The sequence below is a fragment of the Anomaloglossus baeobatrachus genome, chromosome 3 (genome assembly GCF_048569485.1).
Source record: "Anomaloglossus baeobatrachus isolate aAnoBae1 chromosome 3, aAnoBae1.hap1, whole genome shotgun sequence".
NCBI lineage: Eukaryota > Metazoa > Chordata > Amphibia > Anura > Aromobatidae > Anomaloglossus > Anomaloglossus baeobatrachus.
Window position 1 is genome coordinate 182962714 of NC_134355.1, and position 27562 is coordinate 182990275.

The 27562-nt window shown below is 41.8% G+C and overlaps 1 protein-coding gene across 1 annotated transcript in view; it reads right to left on the reverse strand.

Moving 5' to 3' along the window:
- Positions 1–4203: 4203 nt before the first annotated feature.
- THBS2 (thrombospondin 2) overlaps positions 4204–27562 on the reverse strand; it is a 227897-nt gene continuing 204538 nt past the window's right edge. Inside the window, exon 22 of the mRNA XM_075339620.1 lies at positions 4204–10808. Coding sequence (XP_075195735.1) covers positions 10801–10808 — 8 coding nt within the window. The 3' untranslated portion in view covers positions 4204–10800. The remainder of the gene's footprint in view (positions 10809–27562) is intronic.

Sequence of the window (27562 nt, forward strand, 5' to 3'; positions counted from 1 at the left end):
CACACTAATGGACCTTCTTCATCCGAAATCAGGCCCACTTAATTTCAATGAGGCCCACACGGCCTAACGGAACCATGCTCCACCCCAAAATTAACACGGCCTCAAAAAACAAAACAACCGCAACCATCGCCCTGTACCCCTTACTGAGGCGAAGATATTGAAGCATTACCTTTGATCCCAAGGTCCCCAACAACACCTCCAACCATAATGCATAGTCCGCTTGCCTCCGCAAACCGGACCACGACAAGCTCCCTTTACTACAATGCCCACCGGAAAATTGCAGCCACACCACTGGCCCGATTGACTCCATATGCAACTATGGGCATCAGGAGACACAACTTTACCAAACACCATGTCCGGGTCGATCTCAAGGATAAACCTTGTGACACGCAACCCCCTTTGAGCTCTCATATTACACCCCAAGATAAATTAAAACCTTGGCCACACCATAGTATCCGCTCAAAGCCGACCACCGAGGGGCGTACCACTATTTTCCCGTAACGCTCCACTGCACCTTCAAACCAAATACCTTCGTGCCGTGAGACCAGAGCACCACGACTCCCTAAGCAAACACTTACCCAGATGCCCATACCTACCACCGGGCCAAGCATTCCTTTTTTTTTTTTTTTTTTTTTTTTTTTTTAAATTGTATATGAATATAAAATAGACTCCACCAGCCCACAGATGCCAGGAGTCCACCCATGCAAAACACCCAATAATACCAGATGGCCCTAAGCTATCCGACTTACACTCTATGCACCACAAGTACCCAATCCTCTAGTCCACACCAAACCTCGCATAGTCCCCACCCGTAATCACGGCTGTCCGAGGAACTCCATTATTCCGTCCGCAGCCCACCATTGCTGATTAACTGAGTTCACCCACAGCAGCCCAAAGCTGCCCAGCACCTACATTGACACCAATTCAGTCACGCTGGACTCAACATTCCTCCCAGGACCAACCTCCACAATGGGATAACATGCTGACTAGCCACAAATTAACCCCATGTTACCATTGATGCGGTTGAAAACCTACAAACCCATTACAGCAACCACCACCTCACCTTCTCCTACATTTCCGCTCTCCTTTATTCCCTTATCCACAGCAACCCTCGCGCCATACCGGGGCCCCGCACTTACACATCACTCACAAAAAGCCCCTGAAAACTCCTCGCACACACCGTACCGCGGAACCCATCGCCCCTTTACCTTACCCACCATAATTCATCCAATAAGAACCACCATGCATCAGAAGATTAATAATGAAACACCCCAGCAAACCTTCAATAACTGCGCCGTCTCACCCGCTCACATGTGCCGCAATCATCAGCCCCCTTAACCAAGTCTCACAAGACCTAAACTGTGGTAAACGCCGAACCTCGCCATCCCCAACCTGCAACTGTAACCACCGGACCTGACGCCACCTGCACCCTCACGGCCCCGCTGCCATGAGACCACCCCGTCCGTAACTCTGCCCCTGGCCTCCAGAACATGAACCCACACCCCCCGGGGACCACGGCACCAACCGACCTATGAACTAACCACATGCTCCAAACCCCCCCAGCTGCTACCCATATCTCCAGACACTACTCCACTACAGCGACTGTCCCCCCACCACTACAAAAAGGCTGAAACTTAAATTGATTACCGCGCCAGGCTGCCTCCAGAGGACGCCCTCAGATCAGCCGTCACCGTCCTTTTCGCCAGTCGTCCGTCGCTGATCCCGGGACAGTCCCTCAAGCTGCAGGCACCGAATGCCCGCCGGGTTCGCCCCCTGACGCCAGGAGCACCATGTCCACATGCCCTGTTTGGGTCGATTGTCGCTTCCACAATGCTGGGCGCTCCCCTCCTGGAGGAAGCCGCTACTGATGAGAGCTGCACCCTTGTCTCAATGCCTGCTCCAGGATTGACAGCAGGCCTCCTGTCTCCTCCTCGTCGCCACCTGCTGCGCCCAGTCCTTCAGTCCCGATGATCCAGCCACACAGGTGAGGTGACCATGCAGGCGCCTCCTGTCTCCTCCTCGCCGCCGCCTACTGCGCCCAGTCCTCCGGTCCCAATAATCCAGCCACACAGGTGAGGTGACCCTGCAGGCGCCTCCTGTCTCCTCCTCGCCGCCGTCTGCTGCGCCCAGTCCTCCGGTCCCGATAATCCAGCCACACAGGTGAGGTGACCCTGCAGGCAGCCGTCCTCCGGCCCCCCCGCGGAGGGAGGGGGGGGTGTTGTCCATCCACCGCCGCTGGGCGCGCTCCCGGCTGGGAGCGGCCGCATCGCTCAAAAAATCGAGCCTGAGGCCTCACACCGGAAGTAGGCCCCCGGGCTGGACACGCCCCCTTTTCGCCCGTCGCGGCCCTGCAGGAGATTCCTCCCGACAGCCAGAGCGGGCGCAGCAAGCTTCCACCGCCCGCCCAGCTGCGGAGGGTCCCCACGGGAGTGGGGGCTCTCACGTTGTCCTCCTCACCCCCACCTTCTTCAAAAGACCCCGGCGAGTCCTGAAACTGCCAGCACTGCAGCAAAGAGGGGGGGAGGGGAAGGTGCCGAGGAGACACCCAGGCAGCCTGGGTGTAGGACTGCACTGCCTGGGCGCCCTGCACCGCCATGCTGACCAGATCCGAGGATTCCTCAGGACATCATGATGGAGGTTCCCCAGCCCGTCCAAGCTGCAGATCTGCGATGTCCGGATCCATCAGGCTGGATGTCATGATGGAGGTTCCCCAGCCCGTCCAAGCTGTCATCCAGGAAGTGCAAGAGGAGGTAATTGACTCCCACCTCCTATTATATACACCATGAAGCTCCCTCCTTTCCTTCCACCACACTCCACCCCCTAACCAATCACCTTCTTTTCCTCATTCCTAAACGAACCAACACTGTTTAACCCCATCAACTCCCTACCCTCCGGGCTGTCATGTCGCCCCTACACCCTATGGGTTCCATGGCTTTCTTGTCATGTGGTCTGACAAAACTAAATTGAACTGTTTGGCCATAATGACAGCCATTACGTTTAGATGAAAAAGGGAGAAGCTTTGAAGCCTAAAAACTCCATCCCAACTGTAAAACACGGGGGTCGCAACATTATCTTGTGGGGTTGTTTTGCTGCAGGAGGGACTGGTACATTTCACAAAGTAGATGACATCATGAGGAAAGAAGATTATGTGGCAATACTGAAGCAAAATCTCGAGACATCAGCCAGGAACTTAAAGCTTGGGTAGAAATAAGTCTTCCAAATGGACAATGACCCAACGCATACTGCCAACTGGTTACAAAGTGGCTTAAGGATAACAAAGTCAATGTTTTGAAGTGGCCATCATAAAGCCCTGCTCTCAATCCTATTGAAAATTTATGGGCAAAGCTGAAAAGGCGGGTGCGAGCAAGGTTACCTACAAACATGGCTCAGTTACACCAGTTCTGTCAGCTTGTTGAAGGATATCCAAAATGTTTGACCCAAGACATACCGTATAAGGGAAATGGTATCAAATGCTAATGAAATGTATGTAAACTTTTGACTTTGCAGAAAGTAATAAAAATGTCTTAAATATTCACTCTCTCTTCCTCATTTTTATGGCATTTGGCAATATAAATAATTTTGGTTTCTAACTTACCTATAATGGGAAAGATTTATTCTGATTTCATGTCAGAGTGAGAAAAACATCCATATGTGTCTTTATAGATAGTGTATGTAAACTTCTGATTTCAACTGTATGTGCATGTACCTACAAACGGCCTCTTTGTGTGCAATAATTTGGCACTCCGCACTGGAACTCCAAATCCCCTTCCCTCAGCTCTTTAAATGGCTGTATCCATGTTCTCAGTGGATACTACAGCTGTCACTCAGAGCAAAATTGAGGTTTTGGCTATTTTTGTAGGATTTTAATTTTCAGGGAGTTGTACCAACTGAAAAGTTTGTTCCATATATTAGGGAATACGGATGCTACTGTGTCAGTTGCCATGAAGAAAACTTCTATAAAGACTTCTTTACAGAAATCAGAAAATATTGCCTTTATCCCATCTTCTTGAAGAGAAGCTGATTAGTTGCATGTATTGTTTGCCAGTGTAGATGGATTCTAAATGTAGGGTTTGTGCACCGGTCTACAAGCTCAAACTGTACATATCCAGCAATAAATATTTTAATTTATACTTCATATGGAATATGTCTTAATGAAAATGAGTATGTTCGTCAAACAGAAATAACTTTACTACTACAGAAAAGTTTTCTTAAAACCGCTTTTTATAGTTTATTTCCCAATATGAATCTGTGGAAAATATAAAAGACTGCATTTGGCTAAATGACGTTCTTGGTAAGCTTTGTCCACATAAACAATAAATAAATATTTACAATCTTTGGCAAACAAAAAATCTTTTTTTTTAAAGTTAAACAAAGCTATAAAAAGTAAAAAAAAATAACAGAAATAATTTACAATGAATAAAGATGTACAGTCTATTAATATTAACATCTTTGTTCCACTCTGCATTTTGAAATGCAAATCCCAAATAGACTTCATATGAAACACAATGCATACATTTAATGAGTTAATAAATGAGCGGCAAAAAAAAAGCTGTAGACATTACGATAATAATATATACACAACACATGAATTCATTACAAATTTTTAGGTGTACTATATATCCCAAACATAGTTTATATTGCATAATTTGCCAATAAAATGTTGTGAATTAAAATGATGTTATAGTGACATATGCAGCAAAATTAAAGTAAACTAATTTTATGCAGAAAAACTTTTTTCTTAAAAATAGTATCCATATTTTCCAGAAATGATTATATTGTAACTGAACATTTCATAGCTGACATACTAATATTATTACACATATTAATTATATTAATATTAGGTGAGAAAGCTCTGACCAAACCAATTATAAATCAGCAAGTGATACTAAAATAAAATGGACAAGCAATTTATATACTGATGTTTAGTTCACACTAAAATAAATATGAACAAAGCCTTTAAAAATGTTCATACCCTATGAAATTTTCCACATTTTTTCACTTTTCACTCAAAAACTTAAATGTATTTTATTGGGATTTTATATGAGATACCAACACTAAGTAGCTAGTATTTGTGAAGTATAATAGAAATGATACATGTTTTTCTAAATTTTTAAATAATATCAATATGAAAATTGTGACGTGGATTTCTATTCAATCCCTCCAAAGTCAATACTTTGTAGGACAACCTTTAACTTCAATTACTGCTGCAAGTTTTTTGGGGTATGTCTCTACCAGCTTTGCAAATCTAGTGGCCGAAACTGTTGCCCATTCTGCAAAATAGCTGTAGCTCAGTGAGGCTGGTTAGTAGAAATGTTCAAGTCTTGCAATAAATTCTCAATGGGATCTAGGTCTGGAATGTGACTGTGCCATTTAAACACGTGAATATGCTTTGATCTAAACCATTCCATTGTAGCTCTTGCAGTATGTTTAGGGTTGTTGTTATGCTGGAAGGGGAACCTATGCCACAGTTTCAAGTCTTTGCAGCCTCTGTCACTTTTTCCTCCCAGGATTGCACTATATTTATCTCCATCCATCTTCCCATCAACTCTGACCAACTTCCCTGTCTCTGCAGGAAGAAAACATCCCCACAAACATGATGCTGCAACCACCATGTTTGACAGTGGGAATGATAATTTAATTGTTAGATTTCTGCCATACATAGAATTTTGCATTTAGCCCCATAAATTCTACTTTAGTCTCACTGGACCAGGGCACCTTCTTCAAAATGCCAGCTTTATCCCCCACATGGCTATTTGCAAACTGCAAACATGATTTCTTATGACTTGATTTCAAAAATGGCTTTCTTCTTGCAACTCTTCCATAAAGTCCAGATTTGTGGCGTATACGTCTATAATAGTTGGCCTGTGGACAGATTCTCCCACCTGAGCTGTAGATCTCTGCAGCTCTTCCAGAGTGACCATGGGCCTCTTGGCTACTTCTCTACTTATTCCTCTCCTTGGCTGGGATGTCATTTTAGGTGGATGGCCATGTCTTGGTAAGGTTTGCCATACTCCTTCCATTTTCAGATGATGAATTTAACAGTGCTTCAGGAGATGTTCAGCGCTTGGGTTTTCTTCATAACCTAACTCTGCTTTACTCTTCTCAACAACTTTATCTTTGCCCTGTCTGGTGTTTTGTCTTGGTTTTCATTACGCTGTTTGATCCCTAATGTTCTAAAACAAGCCACTGAGACCTTCACAAAACAGCTTTAGTTACACTGAGAAGAAATTACACACAGTTGGACTCAATATACTAATTAGGGGACTTCTGTAAGCAACAGATCACTTAGCATTCATTTAGGGGTATCATACTACATGTTCTGTATACAAATGCACATTGCAATTTTCAGATTTAAATGTTTAAATATTTAGAAAACCATGTATCATTTCCTTTACACTTTACAAATACTTGTTACTTTGTGTTGATATCATATAAAATCCTAATAAAATATATTTAAAGTATTTAAAGGGAACCTGACAGGCCCCCTATGCCGTCTCATCCCAGCATTTATATATTTAGCATTAAATACCCTGCCTAAAAAGCCCTTTATACTGCCTGACACCTAGACACATATTGAAAAAGGTCTTTATAAAGTTATTTCTAAATATGTAAATTAGTCCTTTGACTAGTAGACTCTCTCACCATGTTATCATGATTTGTAGAGATGGCATCATCACCAGCTCAATGCAAATCCTGCACATGCACACAGATTTCTTCACTAAAATGATTGCGCCTCTGACACCCTGGACATGTCTAGAAGTGAAACCAACGTCTTCTTAACTTCCAGACATTCGCAGTGCTTTTCTGAAGTTGGCAAGCGTATACCCAGCTTCAGAGGCACAATGATGTTAGTGAAGAAATGGTTGTGCATGTGCAGGATTTGCAGAGAGATGGCAATGGTGCTGTCTCTCTGCAAATCATGTTGTCACGCACATAGGGCGTGATAACATATGGAGAGGGCTGACTAGTCTGGGGAACTAATGCCCCATGGAGTAGTCAAAGGGCTACTTTATATATGAAAAAGGTGGCAGTCAGTATAAAAAGATCCTTAGACAGGGGATTTAGTGATAAACATATAAATGCTGGTGGGTGGGAGGGCATGGGGACCTGTTAGGTTGCCTTTTAGTTTGTGGTTGTAACATGAAAATATGTAGAAAAATTCACAGGGTATGAATACATTTTAAGGGCACTGGATATGTCTGCTTCCTTTCTGCAATTAAAAGGTCTCATGCATACAGAATATTACCATATTTGAGTTTACACATAGAATTATTACCAAAATGTTACTGTTTTTTTCCCTAAACCTTTGCTGCTTTTTTCCACCAGATGTTGGCTGTGAGTCATTTGTGAAATTTGAAACTATTTCAGGTAGTATGGTTCTGTGGCTTTATTTTATTAAACATTTTTACACTTTATTTTGGTCTCTGGCACTTCCCAAACATATCATTATCTAGGTATTATGGTTTCCATAGGATTTTCTATTAAAAAAAAATCCATTTTTAGAGAAAAAAAAAATCGACAAGAAAAGAGCTGTGTAAAAGAAGATCAAGTTATTATGTCTTTGAAACAATGTAGCATGTTAATAAAACATGCCACAGACTACAAAACTAACAAAATATTCTATATGCCTCCATAGGAAAGCAGAAGTATTCAGGGGTATAGCATTGCAAGACTTTTGCCAAATTACAGCTTTGTACACCCTGGAGTTTATACTGATCTGTAAAGCTGCTTTTCCAACTTAATTGGCTTACAGAGCATGGCAGCTCCTAAAAGATGGAAAAGGAAGGTGTCAGTCTTGATGTCTAGAAACATACTTATTGGTACATTTTAAAGTGCTAGACTCAAAGTGGCTCTGACAGCTGTTGTTACAGGTCCATTTTTATAAATACTTATATTCGTTATATGTTGAAAATAAAAAAATTCTAGTGTATATTTTCTTAGATGTGTGTGTTACCTTTTGTTATTTCTTCTTAAAAGTTATCAATAAATTGACAATTGGGTGTTGCCAGTTCAGTTTGTGTCCTACCCACTCTTAAGCTGTTATCACACATCCATGAAACACAGACCATGCATGGAAAGGAATACTCAGCCCAATCGCTAACAAAAAGGTATAAAACAGATGCTTAAGGGTGTTGTTCACTCAAAATAAGTTATCACGTAATAATTTGCCTATTGGTTGGCGTCTAACCACTAGGATCTGCAGACCTGAATTTTTTTTTATAGATGGGGAAATATTTATCCCTGTTAAAAAAATGAAGCAGCAAGTCGGACGCCCATTAATTTTCTATGTAACTACTGGAAAAAGAGGATTTCTGCACTCGGCAGGACCATAAGGAATCAATGGATTGCAGGTCGAACATGCCCACTGCCACTCCATTCAAAGGGTGAAAAAATTCCCCATTCTGCTGATTAGTGTTGGTTCCCATTAACCAAGTTGACACTTATTATCTGAATAGGTGATCATTTTTGTTATTTAAAAATTATTTCAAATAATTACTAAAACCATGTTAGTTGACATATCTACTTCAATAAGTTTCTCAGAGAAATTGAATAAAATAAATAAAAATAAATACATATTTAAATAATAAACATTTTTTTAAATACTTTTATTAAACAAAATGTATGCTCTATCTAGAGTACTCTGTCAGGATTTCAAATATGTTGGCTGATAAACCTTTGCAGCACGTCCTCGATTTCAGAAGATAAGCAGTAGGACAGACCGCATGAAACACGAGATGCACTAAAACTGTCAGGCTGATTAAGAGGAATGTTCATTCTCAGTCAGCTATAGAAAGGTATGCATTTTCTTCTTTAGGTTGACTCCAGTCAGTGTACTGTCAGGTTGATAGAACAGAGGAATGTGGGTTCATGATGCCTGACAGGATGCGGCTCTGATGTGACATCTGTCTTGAGCAGATGATCTTTATGCAGCCAATCCTACCGCGTGTCCTCTGAAATCTAGGATGGTTTGTTATGGATGGCAGTTGCCATCTTTAAAGTACTTACTGAGTGCAACAGATAAAGCATAACGTTTTCCTCAATTATGGTATGCAAAAACAATGTTTGATATTTAAAAGTGTATTATTAATTGTATTTATTTATTTTATAAGGTTTCTCAAATAACCTCTTTAAAGACAAATGTTTTTAAGAATCTTAACCTACAATACTACTGATATTTGAACAATTATACATTTCAATCTAAAATCCAGAATACCTTTAAAGATTTATTTTCACTGTTATTTTAATCAGCAGTTTGATAGACCTTTATTTTCTCCCATATCATGTTTGGCCACAGTATTCTTCATCAGGGATATCTACAACATAGGTACACTAAATACATAAACAAATCTAATTCTTCCTACAAGATCACATTTTTAATAGGTGTAGGTGATTTGGCAGATGGTTTGGTGTCATACTGACAACTATAACATAGAATATTGCTCAGGACTAGTTCATTTTACCAGTCCAAAAGAGTTGTTTCTTAATAACAGCAATTGTACTCATATATGTAGACATTGATAGCAATGCTATTTTTTTTATTATTGTCAGCTTTTGTACATCACAAGGGCACACAAAATACTAGAACAATTATTATGATTGTGATTTTCCCTGAGGAAGGTTATTTTATGCTATGATGTATATTTACTTGCTTTTGCTATAATGAAAGAATATTGTTACCGAGGTTAACTATAGCCATTAAAAAAAGAAATAAAATGCGCAACTATTTTCTTATAATGCTCTGGTCTGTGTTACCAACTGTTATATTTTGTGAATCGTGTTAGTGATTAGTGCTTAGTATTTGGGAATATAAAGAGATGTGAATGTTAGAATGTACTATCAAGCACCATTGACACATACCTTACATAACTCTTACAATTATTTCATATTTAATAAATGACTTTTTTTGCCTAGTTCTACAATAGATAATAGCATTTAGTATTGTGCAAAGAACAGTGACTAGTTCTGCAATAGAATCTAGCATATTGCCATAACCCGAATTCTCATTTTCTACCATCCTTTGACGTAACAGCCATTTAGACATATGCTACATTTAATATTATAACGTGGTTGGTAAATCATTGTACTGCTTTAAAATTCTCATTATAGGAAAAAAAACTAAGTCTAATGTCTCTTTTGTAACATCTAACAAACATCTTGAAATAATCATAATGACTCTTAAATCTTAGTAACCTTACTACTAGAATGAAAAGCTTCAAGAATACTGTGCAATTTGTTTTTAGACCAGCTAATTTACCTAAATGTGATTGTAGACTTGAAATTATGTAACATTTAACTTTTTTTTACATTTTAGGTGTTTAAATAAATTCAGGACCATCTTTAAAACACATTTCCACATACATTAAACACATTTCCATGTACTAAAATAGGAACTAAAAATAGGAAATCAGCAATTGTGACAATGATATAGAGATGTCTGGTTTTCCAAGACCCCGAAAATATAAGCAGATTTATACACCTCTTAGGTAAAGTGTAAATGATTAGTTAGTAAGAGTGGAGCATAAATTATTTTGTACTCTATTATTGCATTAACGTTTTATACATATCAAACATCTAAAACTGCTGATTTAGCAACCTACTAAGAACAATTAGGTTCCCCCCTCTGCTGATGGGCTGCTATCATGCAACCTGTTCTTCTTCCATATTGTCTGTAGACGTTACAAGAGGCATTGACCTTTCTGCAGTACAGAGGTAATTCTGGTGATGGCTGGGAGTCCTAAGTTGAGTTGAGGTGTCTTGGTCACACGCGATGTACAGTACACATATCACATCTGATATTTCTTAAAAATCTTAAAAAAAAAAATCAATACAGTTAGTTACACCAAAAATGTATACAGACTTACAGAAAATAAATCAATTCCATATAAATGCAAATAAAGAACATTTTGACCTAAAACATTGAGACCCCGATTGGGGTGTTTACAACTCAAAAATGCTGTAAAATGCTCACAAAATTTGGAATTTTCATGCCAGCTTCCAACAGCTGCTCAAAAATGGGTAGAGCTAGTGAGGAATCAGGGCAGGATGGGCTGTGGCTATGCCTGCCATTCAAATTCATGAAAAGTGGTAGCGTTTTTATGGCAGAAATGTCACCCTGACTGGAGTAACATTCATAGCAAGGTGCCGCTACAAAGAAGATGCACTGAATTCATAAAGTGGTATGCTTCTTTTAATGAATATAGAGCACCCTACTATAAAACATTCCTTTATTAAGACTGGAGTGTGTAATATCAGTCTTAATGAATCAAGGCTTAAGTATCACAATCACATTTCAGCTTTCACTTTACTGAACATCAAAAATGTGTGGAAGATTTGGAAATTGGTATTATGGGAAGTGCTATTGTCACAGGGTGTAACACAGTGAAAAAGAATGGGGGCGCCTAGACTGGCTCTCAGACTAGGTACCCTAAGCTATCCCTTATTCCAGAGGTACACATAATGGTAGCGAGATCTAGACCGCCAGTGTAGCCCTCATTCCTTCTCAGGCCCTGGCCTAATATCCCCTCTCCCCTACCCCTTGGGAGGGCCAGGACCAGAGTGATGAATCCCACAGAAACAGACTGATAGGGGAAATCCAAAGCACAAATTCATTGCAAGCGCACACAGAGGTAAAGACACTACGTGCTCAAGGAGAAATAAGGTACAGGGAGGAAATAGACAAACAATGAGGATATTTCCACAGCATACTAAATAACACTCAGCAGTTCACCAAAAGGTGGATCTCAACGCACAAAGACCAGTATCACTAGAGCTATAGTTGACTCGGAGGAACAGGTTCCACCATGTTTTAAAGGGCGGAGGTGGCTGTGATAGGTCTTCAGAAACCTGTGACCATAGCAGCAATTCACAGACCAGCAGGAATTAACTCCCGCTAGACCAATCACTAGCGAGCACAACACTGGCCAACACCCACCTCTGAGTGAGCAAGTTAAAAACCAGGTGGTGTGTCAGACTCTGCAGTGTGAACAGGGGCAGAAGTCACTGTGATGCTCTGGACTATTCGGGTCATCACAGGGTTCTGAACAATCTGCCCTACCCGTGCAGGACTCAAACTCCCATGGTTCTGGGTCTCCATCCTGCGGTACTGCCTCCATCAGCATTCACAAATCCTAGATACACTTTGCACCATGCCTATCAGGCACACCAGTGGGCTGCTTAAGCAGGAATAGGGCCGCCCACCTAGGGATCAGACAGGGAGGTGGGAGGTGTCAAGTTCAGTTCAGTGGCAGACCTCGAGCTGTGAGGAGCTCTGAGGAAGCTGGGAGTTGGAGCTCCCAGGGGAGAAATAAACTAGGTCGCAGACGGTGGTCTGGACCTAGAGGAGTCGGACACATGGGATTGAGGCTAGGTGCCTGGAACCCGTCAGCTTGGTCCTATCACCGGTCTGGGACCGAAGGCACATAATGGTACACGGACCCTAGGTCGGGGAGAAGCTTCAGGCAACCTGGCAATTATCCTGCGGAGGACAGGCCCTTTTTGGACTGTTCCCACCCAGCTCAGAGATCGGGGGCACTAGCACAACAAGGGGGATAGGGCTTTCCTAGCAAGCGTCCCACTGAAATCCCAAGCGTGAGCTCCTGAGAGCAGGCTCCTTCTTCACTTAGCCATAGTGGGGAGCGGGGCCTGGAAAGTTCCAAGCTACCGGGTCACAATGGACAATCTAAAACTTTTGTGCCAGGAGGCAGGTTACGGACCACCGGCAGTGCTGCAGGGGACAGGACCCGGACGATCTCCCCCCGAGAGGCAACGACAGTCAGAAACTTGGTTTACCCTGTTAGCAGCGTCTGCTTCATTGCTGAGTGAGTACCCGACTGACCCCGCATCACCATCCAGAGTCCCGGGGCCTACCTATACCCATGGAGGGTAACGTCATCTAGCTGCCCCACTCCATCACCCGGGTACTCAACAGCAGCGGCGGTACTCCCAATTACCGTACACCACGGGTGGCATCACGAACTATACCAAATCCCCTGTAAATACTCCCCTTTTCCATTTCAGTGTGGCCCCTAGCCCCCGGGTCCGGACACCCTTGAGCCACGAGTAATCACCACCCCCAGATCCGAGCGGTTCGATCCGCTGCAGGGGCGACACATCACCATAACACCTGATGAGAATACAGCAGAACACTGCATGAAAGCTATTCACACTAAGGGTTATTGCAACCCACTGCTACTAATTCATTGGTGGGATTTGACAGCTATCATGCTCATCACATTAAGGAATCCATTCCCTACGTTATGGGTAATTTCTCAGATTCAATGAATAAACAGTGCAGACAAAATTTTTTGGCCATGTGCACACATTTGGTGAGTTTTTCATCTCTGTATTTGTAAGCAAAAACCAGGAATGAGTAAAAAATGCAGAAGTGGTGACGTGTTTCTATTATACTTTTCTTCTGATTATTTCTCTCCTGGTTTTGGGTTACTTATACTGAAGTAAAAAAATCACCAACTATTCAATGTGTGCATGTGGTCTTACAGATAGTGATGGTAGATCCCCCCCGATGTTCGGGATAGGGAGCCTCACCCGATCGTTTTGTAAAGATCGGGATCGAGATAACACAAACTTGCGTCCGATCACCGAACTCGGGCTTTACAGTTATGGGATGGGGCGAGGGGGCTATAAAATAAAGAATATAGTTAATAAACATTGTCATTATACTTACAGGTCCCGCGACGCGTCCTGTTGACTTTGTCTCCCAGCCGCTTCTGCATCCGATCATTGCTGTGCCGCCCGGTAACCAGTACTGCATTCCATGAAGTCATAGCCATGTGACCACTCTGGTATGAATATTGTACAGACCTTGGCTTACAGACTGGTTACATGACTATGATGTCATTGAAGGTCCTGTTAACTGAACTTTGACTGCCACTGTGCGAGTGTCGTATCGGCATCACCCAGTACGGCCGCACCGCACACTCTCCTGACAGCAGCGGTCGGCTGCATGTATTTCCATGCAGCTGAGGCACTCCTGTCCGTAGAGTGTTAGCTGATACCCTCATTGTCAGCCTGCTTCTCGCTCTGTACAGCCATTTACATAGAAACCATCATTTAACCCCTTAACGACCGAGGGCAGTAAAATTACGTCCTAAATGTCATAATGTTACTGCCCGCGGTCCTCTGGTGGCAGCATGCCGCAATCGGCGCACATCTCAGCTGATTTTCACAGCTGAGATGTGTGCCTGCTAGGCACGAGCAGAATCGTTATCTGCTCGTGCTGATTAACCCCTTATATGGCGCTGTCAATACGTGACAGCGCCATTATAAGCGCAATTGCGGTAATGTTTTACTTACCGCCCAATAGCGGAAGTCACGTGACACGATCACGTGACTCCCGATAGTTGTCATGGTAGCACAGGGTCATCTGATGACTCCTGTACTACACATGAATTGCTTTCACTTTCGCTGTGCCAGCGGCACAGCAAAAGAGAAAGAGAGCGTATCTGCTGTTTACAGCCTTGTAGCTGTGATCAGCAGATACTGCAGAGCGATCGGAATGCTGATCGCAATAGCCCCCTAGGGGTGTTGAGGAGAGCCATAACATGAAATACTTAATTAACCTCTTGACAAGGCATTGTGGGAAATATGTCGATTTCCCTTACATAATTCAGGTTTCAGATCATATACATGACACAGATATAAAGGTGGCTGTCATTGCCTGTTTCTCCACACCTTGCCTGGAATGCAAGGAATGTCCAGGTGTAAGAAGATGCCATATAAGAGAAGACCAACCCAAAGATCAGATGACATTACAGACCAAACCGTCCAGCATGGATCCACCAGATGACGTCCCTCCCATCACCATCACCATGGATCCATCCAATGATGTCATAGACCCGCCTACAATGACGCCTACCAATCAGCTCATGGACTAATACATTGTTCGACCCACTGACCAATGAACACATCCGGACATGCCCCTTTGCAAGGTTATATCAGAGCAAGCTCAGTTGTAATAAAGCAGAGCATGGGCTGACTTCTGTCGAGGAAAGATGAATATCAGACTGTGTCTGATCTCATTTTTCAAGCATGCACTCGACCCACACCAATTAGACCAGGCAGTAGGCAACTAGTGATCTCTGGTTAAGAGTTCACCTTAACATTATTGGTGCCCAACGTGGAGCCAATAGACGGAGACACCTGAAATCCTGATGAACCGGCAACTGGAATGGCATGACGTGCTGGACACCCCAGGAAACTGATCACTTCCTAACGAGAGTATGGTAAGTCTGCTGATTTTTCATAATCTGTAGTCTTCCCGTGGTCTCGGTGGGGTGTGTGGCACTGATTGCCTGACTGTGTCCGGTTTGTTGGGGTATCTGTTGACGGGCAGACGGGTCTCACGGCTATTGGCCATATTTGATTGCGGAAGAACCGTCACATATTCAGTTGCCTGCTGTCTCTTCTGTTTTTGTCTAGAGGGGAGATTGACTGGTAGTTAGGATAGCAAGTGAGTTTTTGAGTGGTGTTTGGAAACGTGGAGGACACTCCATGTGGTACGGTTTTTGGTTGTTGCCTGTCATATGTTTTGCAGTTCTGGTGGAGATTTAAATAGAATTGTGGCTCAAGGCCTAGAGTGAATGACTCGGCGAGAGGCCTAGAGATAAAGCGCAAGTTTTAATTGGTCAGGTTAGGCACGTGTTTTTCACGAGCTCTCAAATTTGTTAATGGAAGTCTGTGTTATAGAGGCTAGTTAACATGTCCTCCAAGAGAGGCAGGTTAACGGAAGTCTGTGTTGTAGAGGCTAGTTAACATGTCCTCCAAGAGAGGCAGGTTAACGGAAGTCTGTGTTGTAGAGGCTAGTTAACATGTCCTCCAAGAGAGGCAGGTTAACGGAAGTCTGTGTTATAGAGGCTAGTTAACATGTCCTCCAAGAGAGGCAGGTTAACGGAAGTCTGTGTTATAGAGGCTAGTTAACATGTCCTCCAAGAGAGGCAGGTTAATGGAAGTCTGTGTTATAGAGGCTAGTTATAAGTCCTCCAAGAGAGGCGAATCGGCCGGTATAGACACCTTGTAGTCAGTGGTGATACTAGGTATTTTTTGTATATTACGGAACGCAGAAATCAGACAGGGACCACGTGGCAGTATAAGGAAGGATTTGGAAGTGTGTGCTGCAAACTGCAGGTTTTCTTTAGTGTTTCAGTTATTTGTCATCTCCCCCGTCTTTTTGTTTGTCTGTTTTTATCTGGTATGCATAGAGAAAGATCGCTTGTTTGGTGTTGTTTATCTTGAGAGAAAGATGGAAAAATTGATGAAGCGGTGTCTAGTTGTGCCGGAAAGATCCGGATGAAAGTGGACTTTGTTGGGATGTGGGGACTCTAGGCCGCAATCCTGTGATAAACCATGTGCTAATCATGGAGGCAGACATTTTAGGTAAGATTTTAAAATGGTGGATGAAGCACATGGCTACAGCATGATTGAGACAAAGAAAGCAAAGTGAGTCAGGGGTTTGTGTGAAGAAGACCATGTGCTCTGTAAATGTTTGAGCAATGGATTGGATGGAGTACTATATACTTAGACAGAAAAATAAGTGTTTTTATCTATAATTAGACTTAGATCTAGGACATATGTGTGTGTGTATAAATATATATATATGTATAAGTACAGACTATAGAAAATGGGGAGACAGAGTTTGAGCAGATGTGAGGTCAATTTTCCCTTTCCTCTGCCACATGTTCCTACAGATTTTAAAATGGTGGATGAAGCACATGGCTGAGGCATGATTGAGACAAAGACAGAGAGTGAGTGGGGGATGTGCAATGGTGTGTATGTATAAAATCCAGACTATAGAATACAGGGGGAAATAGTTGAAAAAAAAAAAAAAGTTTACCTTCCCCTCCCCCACATGATGCTACAATCCCAACAAAGCCTCTTTCCATCTGGTTTTGGGGGAGGAGCAATCTTAAAAACTTGTGGAACAGGGTTTTTTTGTCTCCCCTTGGAATCTATTGTGAGAGCAGCCCAAAAGAAAAAAAAAAAAGGGGAATTCATTGCAAATTATATTGGAAAAAGGTCATTGACAATAGTTTTATTTTACTAATTTTATCCCAAAGAAATAAAAGTCAACTGTGGACATGATTTGCCATAGAAAAATTATCTAACAGACCTCTATGCTTGAAAAGCTATCAATAAATGTAAACAACATTTTGTTTTCCCACATGGCCAGTTTATTTGTTCTAGATTCTTTTATCCCTTCAGGTTATAGGACAGTATCACAGAGATGATGATAATCTCCTCAATGTTTCAAATATGAACGCCCACACGTCCAATATCCAGAGGTTGTGCTACGTTATTATTATAGTTATTAATAATAATAATAATAATAATAATAATCATAATAATAATCATTTATTAATAATTACAATAATTTGTTTTAAGAAATGTGGATTATTTATGGAATTCTGTGTTTTATATTTAATGTATTGAATAATCTGCTTTCTTTTTATAGAAAGAATGATTGCAATGCAGATTTCTGTGGTCCAAGCAAAGGTTATAAAAGCCATTGAAAGGGTTTTCCATTATTACGTTACAGATAAAAACAATATTTTTGGTGTTCCCGATTAGGTACAAACTATACAATGTGACTTTCATGCCTAAATGTAGAGCTCCGGGGCCACACACTTTTTGAATCTAATTATGATTTGGATAATAGATTCAAAAAGGGGGGGAAGATGATGTGGAAAATCACACATATTATTTAAGGTTTTAATTTGTTCATCGATTGAGTTTTTCTATTAAGTGTTCTTTATATTTTTATGTGTAAGGAGGATACAGCAGACACACATATCTCATGATTGCTCTGATGTAACAAGAATTGTCAGGTTTTGAACATGTCTCAGATGAGGCCATTGCTAATGCAGATTTTGAGTTTTTCCGTAGATGGATCCAGATACCAAGATGCTGGTTGATTCTGCACTGGATATGCTGAGGTTACGCAACATGAGGTATTAAAAATCAAACCACTCCTCTCTCATCGGAATAGGAGAATGAGATGAAGATTTGCGATCACTGTGGTTCGTAGAGCGGAAAGGGGTAAGATAGTCAAAATGTGGATATAGGCAGCAGGCGGAGGAGATGCTCGCACAGGTGCACAACAAAGAAGAATGGGCCTAGAGTTGAGAGTCCAATGTAGACCAGTACCTCAGTGGCTCCTGTCACGTCGTCCATGACATTGGTCACTCCTTGTGTTCTTAAATCCTTACAGGAACAAGCGATTCAGCAAGGAACGGCGTGTGAGACGCAGGGAGCCAGTGACTGAGGAAGGTCTGTGGATAAAGGGCGGTAAGCTTTCTCTGCCATGAGCGTTCTACTCAATAATGGCCCAGGTAACCCATGTGACAAAGGTGTTGGGATGGACAAGATATGGGCGGCACCACTGCTCAGTACCCAGGTGGCGAGACACCTCCAGTCTTGTAAGACGTGTGCCTATTAAGGTAGAAAAAACTGTAAAGACCTCGTAGAAACACCCCCTCATCCGCTCTACTGCTCCGGTGATTGCAGATTAGTCATATACATCTACCATGAGTAGGTTTATATGAGTTTTGTGCATGTTGAGTGAATTTCTTTTCAGGCCTGCTCTGAAACATATCCAGTGTGGAAAACATTACTGCTGAAAAACTCATGGTGCTGGTGGTATGTAAAGATGGAGTTCCTAAAAAGTGGTAAAAGTACATATCCTATAGCGGAGCTCATTATAGAGGTCAGTACCTGGGGATGCCCCTGATGAACCCATCTGCCACTGCGAAGAGGGGAGAAATGCGTTGCGCTTCTTTCATGCTAAGTGTCTGATAAATATGCGTTCATTTTATTAGCCTGAGTGTGAATTGGACAGTGGAGAGTCTGTGATCGGACAAGATTTCCTCATGACTTTACCTGGCCTTATTATTATATTTATACAGTGGGTACATGTTATACATGTGAGATATTTAATTTATTTTAGGGTTTGGTCCTTCAATTTTGCTGTATCATATTGATTTAAGCTACCAAACAGCTATGTAAATATAGAGTGTGAATATTTAATCTTTGGGAATGAATTGGATATATATAATTGCATAGTGACGCCTCTTTATCCCCTGTATCTCACGGTTTCTATATTCCCTCATTGACATTAGCAGCACGTATTAGCTTAGCAGTGTAGGGATAGAGAGGGTGAGCCGTCGGTGAGCGGGGGCGCCAATTCGCCTTATAGGGTGCCGACCTCCGCTGCGAGGTAGGGAGAGTTTAGGGCTATTGCCCCAATCCTTGCCCCTCCTTTATTGGAATATTTAATTGTGTCTATACTCACATGGGTGTATGTTGTTTGGAATTTTAATGATTATAACATAAACATGTAACGATCCACAAGATAATGGTGAACGCTGCAAATCATGTAACAAATGTTCGTTTTCCTTTAATAATTAGATCTTTATATAAGGTATTTTTGGTTTAGTACCTAGAACGTGATTATATTTCTCACACATACTGCAGATACAGTGTGATATCCTGACCAGCGATGTACGAGACGTATACAACTGCCTATATAGTGTGTTAAACATGTGTATCCTCCAATTCCAGATCCTAAATCAGTGTCAGGAGCAGGTGGTCTCCAGCCAGGAGACTGGGTGATCCTAAAAAGACAAGTCAGAATGAGCCATGAGTCAGAATCAGATGGGCCGATCCAGCTTATCCCAACCACAGCAACTTCCATGAAGCTTGAGGGAAAACCCATCTGGAGACAACAACCACTGTAAAGAGTCCATTGTACCGGCAGAATGAGAGTCACAACACATATAGTGCTGGATTATCTCACATAGACCTTTATGGAGAATTTCTAGATTGGGGATGATACATGGGAAATAACCATAAGGGAACAATGGGTACAGGAACATTACACAAATAAGGGCTCATGGTGGGAAAAACATTATCTGACCTGAACCAATCAATTATTTTAAGGGTTTAAGTGACTTAAGGATAACATACACTTATAGGTAACTGGTATTGTTTTATTTGTTGGTATTTGAAGCCGTAAAAGTGCTACTCTGTGTTACTGAAGGTAATCGGATCCATGTGTAAGGGAAATTTTGTTAAAGGCCTCCTGGTGGTAGATTATAGACCCGAGACAAGAAGAGATCCATTAGTGTTGTGATACAATCAGGTGTATTCGGGTAGAAAAGTCTCAAAGATGCGGACAGCTCTCGGATATTGACTGAGATTCAGTCTTTCAGAAACAGTAACGCTAAAAGCTGCAGCATAACAGTAAGAAGCTTATTTTTACAATTGCCTTACTCTTTCTTATCGATTAATCTCAAAATCTTCGGTATTAAATAGTCTGTTCTAAGGACTGGTTCGTTACCTGTGTCTCTGTGAACTGTGTGTACGGGATGTGATCAACTCTCTGATTAGCAGTCTGTACCAGCGGGGGCAAAGGCTTAGCATTGCTTGTATAGTGGATAGCAAAACGAAAAAAGGTTGCAGTTAAAGCATTAGAGCTGATGTGTTAGAGGACCACGGTAGGGTCAGAAGGTTAATAAAGTATTTAGGGGGGACTGTTGAGGAGAGCCATAAGATGAAATACTTAATTAACCTCTTGACAAGGCATTGTGGGAAATATGTCGATTTGCCTTACATAATTCAGGTTTCAGATCATATACATGACACAGATATAAAGGTGGCTGTCATTGCCTGTTTCTCCACACCTTGCCTGGAATGCAAGGAATGTCCAGGTGTAAGAAGATACCATATAAGAGAAGACCAACCCAAAGATCAGATGACATTACAGACCAAACCGTCCAGCATGGATCCACCAGATGACGTCCCTCCCATCACCATCACCATGGATCCATCCAATGATGTCATAGACCCGCCTACAATGACGCCTACCAATCAGCTCATGGACTAATACATTGTTCGACCCACTGACCAATGAACACATCCGGACATGCCCCTTTGCAAGGTTATATCAGAGCAAGCTCAGTTGTAATAAAGCAGAGCATGGGCTGACTTCTGTCGAGGAAAGATGAATATCCGACTGTGTCTGATCTCATTTTTCAAGCATGCACTCGACCCACACCAATTAGACCAGGCAGTAGGCAACTAGTGATCTCTGGTTAAGAGTTCACCTTAACAGGGGGACTAGTAAAATAAAAAAAAAAGTTAAAAAAAAGTTTTAAAAAATTAAAAAAAAACAAAAAAACCTAAAAAGTTCAAATCACCCCCATTCGCCCCATTGAAAATTAAAGGGTTAAAAAAAAATAAAAAATATACACACATTTGGTATCGCCACGTTCAGAAACGCCCGATCTGTCAAAATATAAAATCAATTAATCTGATCAGTATACGGCGTAGCGGCAAAAAAATTGCAAACGCCAAAACGATGTTTTTTTGTCGCCACAACTTTTGCGCAAAATGCAATAAGAGGCGATCAAAAACATAGCATCTGCGCAAAAATGGTACCGTTAAAAACGTCAGCTCGAGACGCAAAAAATAAGCCATCATTGAGCCATAGATCCCGAAAAATGAGAACGCTACGGGTCACGGAATATGGCGTAAAACGTGCGCCACTTTTTTCGGACAAACTTCCGATTTTTTTTAAACCCCTTATATAAAAATAAAACTATACATGTTTGATGTCTACAAACTCGCACTGACTTGAGGCATCACACCCATAAATCAGTTTTACCATATAGTGAACACAGTGAATAAAATATCTCAAAAACCATAGTGCTATCGCACTTTTTTTGCAATTTTTCAGCATTTGGAATTTTTTTGCCATTTTCTAGTACACTATATGGTAAAACTGATGGCCCTCACATGACCATATTGACTGAAAAATAAAGTTACGTCTCAGAAAAAGAATGGCGAAAAAAAAACGGAAAGTGAAAAATCGGCCGGTCGTGAAGGGGTTAAGGCCTGATGTTTCTAAACCAGTCATAGATAAAAGCAAATATGGTATGCCAAAAAGATGAATTCTGCTAGCAATTATTCTCCAGAATCATACAGTGCCTACAAGTAGTCTTCAACCCCCTGCAGATTTAGCAGGTTTGATAAGATGCAAATAAGTTAGAGCCTGCAAACTTCAAACAAGAGCAGGATTTATTAACAGATGCATAAATCTTACAAACCAACAAGTTATGTTGCTCAGTTAAATTTTAAAAATTTTTCAACATAAAAGTGTGGGTCAATTATTATTCAACCCCTAGGTTTAATATTTTGTGGAATAACCCTTGTTTGCAATTAGCTAATAATCGTCTTTTATAAGACCTGATCAGGCCGGCACAGGTCTCTGGAGTTATCTTGACCCACTCCTCCATGCAGATCTTCTCCAAGTTATCTAGCTTCTTTGGGTGTCTCATGTGGACTTTAATCTTGAGCTCCTTCCACAAGTTTTCAATTGGGTTAAGGTCAGGAGACTGACTAGGCCACTGCGACACCTTGATTTTTTCCCTCTTGAACCAGGCCTTTGTTTTCTTGGCTGTGTGCTTTGGGTCGTTGTCTTGTTGGAAGATGAAATGACGACCCATCTTAAGATCCTTGATGGAGGAGCTGAGGTTCTTGGCCAAAATCTCCAGGTAGGCCGTGCTATCCATCTTCCCATGGATGCAGACCAGATGGCCAGGCCCCTTGGCTGAGAAACAGCCCCACAGCATGATGCTGCCACCACCATGCTTGACTGTAGGGATGGTATTCTTGGGGTCGTATGCAGTGCCATCCAGTCTCCAAACGTCACGTGTGTGGTTGGCACCAAAGATCTCGATCTTGGTCTCATCAGACCAGAGAACCTTGAACCAGTCTGTCTCAGAGTCCTCCAAGTGATCATGAGCAAACTGTAGATGAGCCTTGACATGACGCTTTGAAAATAAAGGTACCTTACGGGCTCGTCTGGAACGGAGACCATTGCGGTGGAGTACGTTACTTATGGTATTGACTGAAACCAATGTCCCCACTGCCATGAGATCTTCCCGGAGCTCCTTCCTTGTTGTCCTTGGGTTAGCCTTGACTCTTCGGACAAGCCTGGCCTCGGCACGGGTGGAAACTTTCAAGGGCTGTCCAGGCCGTGGAAGGCTAACAGTAGTTCCATAAGCCTTCCACTTCCGGATGATGCTCCCAACAGTGGAGACAGGTAGGCCCAACTCCTTGGAAAGGGTTTTGTACCCCTTGCCAGCCCTGTGACCCTCCACGATCTTGTCTCTGATGGCCTTGGAATGCTCCTTTGTCTTTCCCATGTTGACCAAGTATGAGTGCTGTTCACAAGTTTGGGGAGGGTCTTAATTAGTCAGAAAAGGCTGGAAAAAGAGATAATTAATTCAAACATGTGAAGCTCATTGTTCTTTGTGCCTGAAATACTTCTTAATACTTTAGGGGAACCAAACAGAATTCTTGTGGTTTGAGGGGTTGAATAATAAATGACCCTCTGAATAAACTTTACACAATTTAAAAAAAAAAATAAAAAAAGAAATAACAGTCATTTTTGCTGCAGTGCATTTCACACTTCCAGGCTGATCTACAGTCCAAATGTCACAATGCCAAGTTAATTCCGAATGTGTAAACCTGCTAAATCTGCAGGGGGTTGAATACTACTTGTAGGCACTGTAATAATTCTACAGAGCAGTATAAGGTGGATTGTATATTGAATGTAGCTGGGCAAACCTTAACCATAATCATGCAACAAATCTGCAATATGACCAGGAAAGGATGATTATAGTTTTGTCCACAGGATATCCCCATGCTGCTGACAATACTTTTACTTTATAATAATTTGTATTCAGTGTAATTTAGTAGTGTTGATCTTCAATTTATTTGTCAGAAATTTCTGTTAGCCTTATAATTTTCCGAATGCTCTAAAAATAATACCAAATTTAAAGGGGTTGTCCAGGCTTGGGTTTAAAGTCTGCAGCCTTTCTATATGACTGTACACGCATGAATCATTACAGTGTGTGCTGAGCACACTGTCACGACTCCATGGTAGTGAGAAATGAGAGGAAAGCTGGGAATTTAATGACACCTACATTCTGTTTTAAAGGGGTTGTTTAGGATTGGGATCAAAGTCTGCAGACACTCAGTTTAACAGTAGACTGCTATACCATGACAGCGTGCAGTCTGCTATTACCAATGTGAGTAGGCGATAATGTGAATGAATGCATGTAATTTGCAAACTTGCTGACACATGCCAACTTGATGTGTTTGCTTTTTCTCAAAAGATGCTTAAAGGTGTCTAGTTTACATGTGATCACAAGTATGCAAGTCACATACATATGACCACGTGACCACCTGCTCACATCAGGAACACCAGGTAATTGTGACAGTAAGCAGACTGCATGCTCTAACAATTCGGGAGTCTGCAGTCACACAGCAAGACTGTAGACTTGTGTCCTAAGCCTGGACAATCCCTTTAACACAGATTATGGGAATAATTATATTTCTGAGCTTTCCACTCATCATATTTGAAATGACTATGGAAAACCTAAACAGCTGGTGAGTGTCTAAATTCCTCAGAGACTTTGTATAGTTACTTTATGAGATAGCTTATTTCTTGGATGAGCCCAGATAGATGACATAATGCTTTACATAAACATATGGAATTATTTTTGCATATGCATTGGGCTTGATTCCACCTCGACATTCTAGTGAGATCCTGAACAACTTCATATATTAGTCAAATCTGTTGTCATGATCCTTTCATACACTCTTGCCAATTCATTTTTTTCTTTATTAACTTTGATACTCCCTGAAATTCCTTTCCTTGATAGTTTTAAGAACAAAAAAAACCTAGTCTGTAGCATGACATTACATGTCATGTCATTTGAAGGTTTTTATTTTTATATGGTGTTATGTAATGTCAAGCCATTTCCTGGGAACCAAATAATGGAAGCTCTCTCTATGTATCTAATCATTCTTTTATATTAATTGGGTCTTTTTTTCATTGGTTCAAAATAAAAGGTTTAGGTTGTTAATTTATGATTTAGAAATAGGTTTACATTTTTTACCTTCTCTTCCAGAAATTGAATGCATTACAGGAGTTGTCTTAATTAAAATGTTAAATTGTTAAATTTGAAAAACAAGCAACTTTGCAATTTACGTCTTATGAAAATTAATTCCATTCTAAAGAATGGAGGGATTTTTAATTCTATGGTGTACAGCATGTTGACTGGGATACTGGCCTCCCTACAGCCTACAGAATGTCCGGTCACCTAAGAAGTGCCTGCTTTTGCTTCACAATCCTCGACACAGAAGAAACCATGCCTGTCTGGTGTGGCGAAACAATAATTATTGTTTCGCCACACCAGACAGGCATGGTTTCTTCTGTGTCGAGGATTGTGAAGCAAAAGCAATCTTTATCACGAAAACCCTACTGCCGTGACATGGATTATTTAAAATTTTATTCCCATATGATTAAAACTCACATTCTCGGTACAAACAAAATGTTTGTATTTTCCTACGTGTTTCAGACTAGACCCCAGTCCTTATTCATGTATAATAATAAAAAAACATCTCCAGCTTACATAAAAAGTGGAACTTTCCTTAAGGCTTCATACACATGTCCATGAAAAATTGTACAAGTGTTTACCATCAGTGTGTCATCAATCTTTTTCACAGATTGATAAATAAATGAATAAATTACAAAGCTTCTCCGATCCTTTGTAATGTTAAGTATGGACAGCTCACAGATTGCACATGAATGCCATCCGTGAGCTGTTTGTATGTTTCACAATTACAAACGTGTGATGTTATCTTGCATTAGCTTCACAACTCTCAATCAGGGAGCATATTAAACAATTAAATGAAGAAATATATAATTATTTGCTGGATGCAATAATAATTATACACTTTTCCAAACAGACTATCACACTGGAAGTACAGTGTCTTGAAAAAGTTTTCATGCCCCAAAAACTTTTCATGTTACACCTATAAAATGAAATGTATTTTATTAGTATTTTCTGTGATATATCAACAATAAGTAGCAAGTATTTATAAAGTGTAAAGGAAATGATACATGATTTTATAAACATTTAATAAATACTGTATTTTTCAGACTATAAGACGCACCTGACCATAAGACGCACCCTGTTTTTAGAGGAGGAAAATAGGAAAATAAAATTTTAACCAAAAAATGTGGTCATGACACACTGTTATGGGGCGAGGATCTGCTGTTGACACCGGTATGGGGGTAATGTCCCCAAATTCTCTACTAAGGTACCCCATTCTGGTAACGATCATCCTGCCTTGTATATGATCCTGCTCATATACCCCCATCCATCCTGCTCATATACCCCCATCCATCCTGCTCCTATACCAGCATCCTGCTCATATACCCCCATCCATCCTGCTCATATACACCCATCCTGCTCATATACCCCCATCCATCCTGCTCATATACCCCCATCCTGCTATATACCCCCCATCCTGCTCATATACCCCATCCTCCTCATATACCCCCATCCATCCTGTTCATATACCCCCATCCTTCCTGCTCATATACCCCCATCCTTCCTGCTCATATACCCCCATCCATGCTGCTCATATACCCCCATCCATCTTGCTCATATACCCCCATCCATCCTGCTCATATACCCCATCCTGCTATATACCCCCATCCTGCTCATATACCCCATCCTGCTCATATACCCCTATCCTGCTATAACCCCATCTTGCTCATAAAATACCCCCATCCTGGTATATGGTCTGTATCCTATGGCACAGAAAAAAAATAAACGTTTATACTCACCTTTCCTTATTCCCTGCAGCACCGATCATCTTCCTCTCTGTCTCAGCTGCAGCGCCGCTGAGTGGAGCCGTCACCGATGTCTGCAGAATCGTAATGTCTTCGTGTCTGTGCTGGTCAGCTGATCTGTGTGGACACTAGCGGCGCGCACAGCGATAACGTCATCGCTGTGCTCATCGCTCTCTACACAGATCGGCTGACCAGCACAGAAAGGAAGACATCGCGATGCTGCAGGGCGACGGCTCCACACACGGTGACGGGTGAGTGTACTGATTCACTGCACCCCGCGCTGATAATGATGCACGGGGGCAGCGAATACAGCCGCACATGATCACTCCAGGCTGTAGTTGCCAGGGGTGATCATGCGGGCCGGCTGTTAATTATGCGCGCACCCCCCCGCTCATTCCCCACCCACCTGTCAGTGCTGAGAGATGATGGGCGTGCATATGCAATGAGCAGGCCCACGTTGTCATGGCAGGCTGCTACAGCCTGCTCGTGCCCCCGATGATCCGCTCCACCGCAGCACCCTCATTCCCTGCAGCCACATTTAGACCATAAGACGCACCTCCCACTTTCTCCCAACATTTGGGGGAAAAAATGTGCGTCTTATGGTCCGAAAAATATGGTATAAAACTGAAAATTGACATATGCATTTGTATTCAAGCCCCCCTGTAGAGCGAATAAAATCCTTAAACTCCTAAATAAAATTCTAAGTGACCAATTGCATTCAGAAGTCACCTAATTAGTAAATCGAGTCAACTTGTGTGTCATTTATTCTCAGTATAACTACAGCTGCTCTGTGAAGGCCTCAGAGGTTTGTTTAAGACCATTAGTGATCAAACAGAA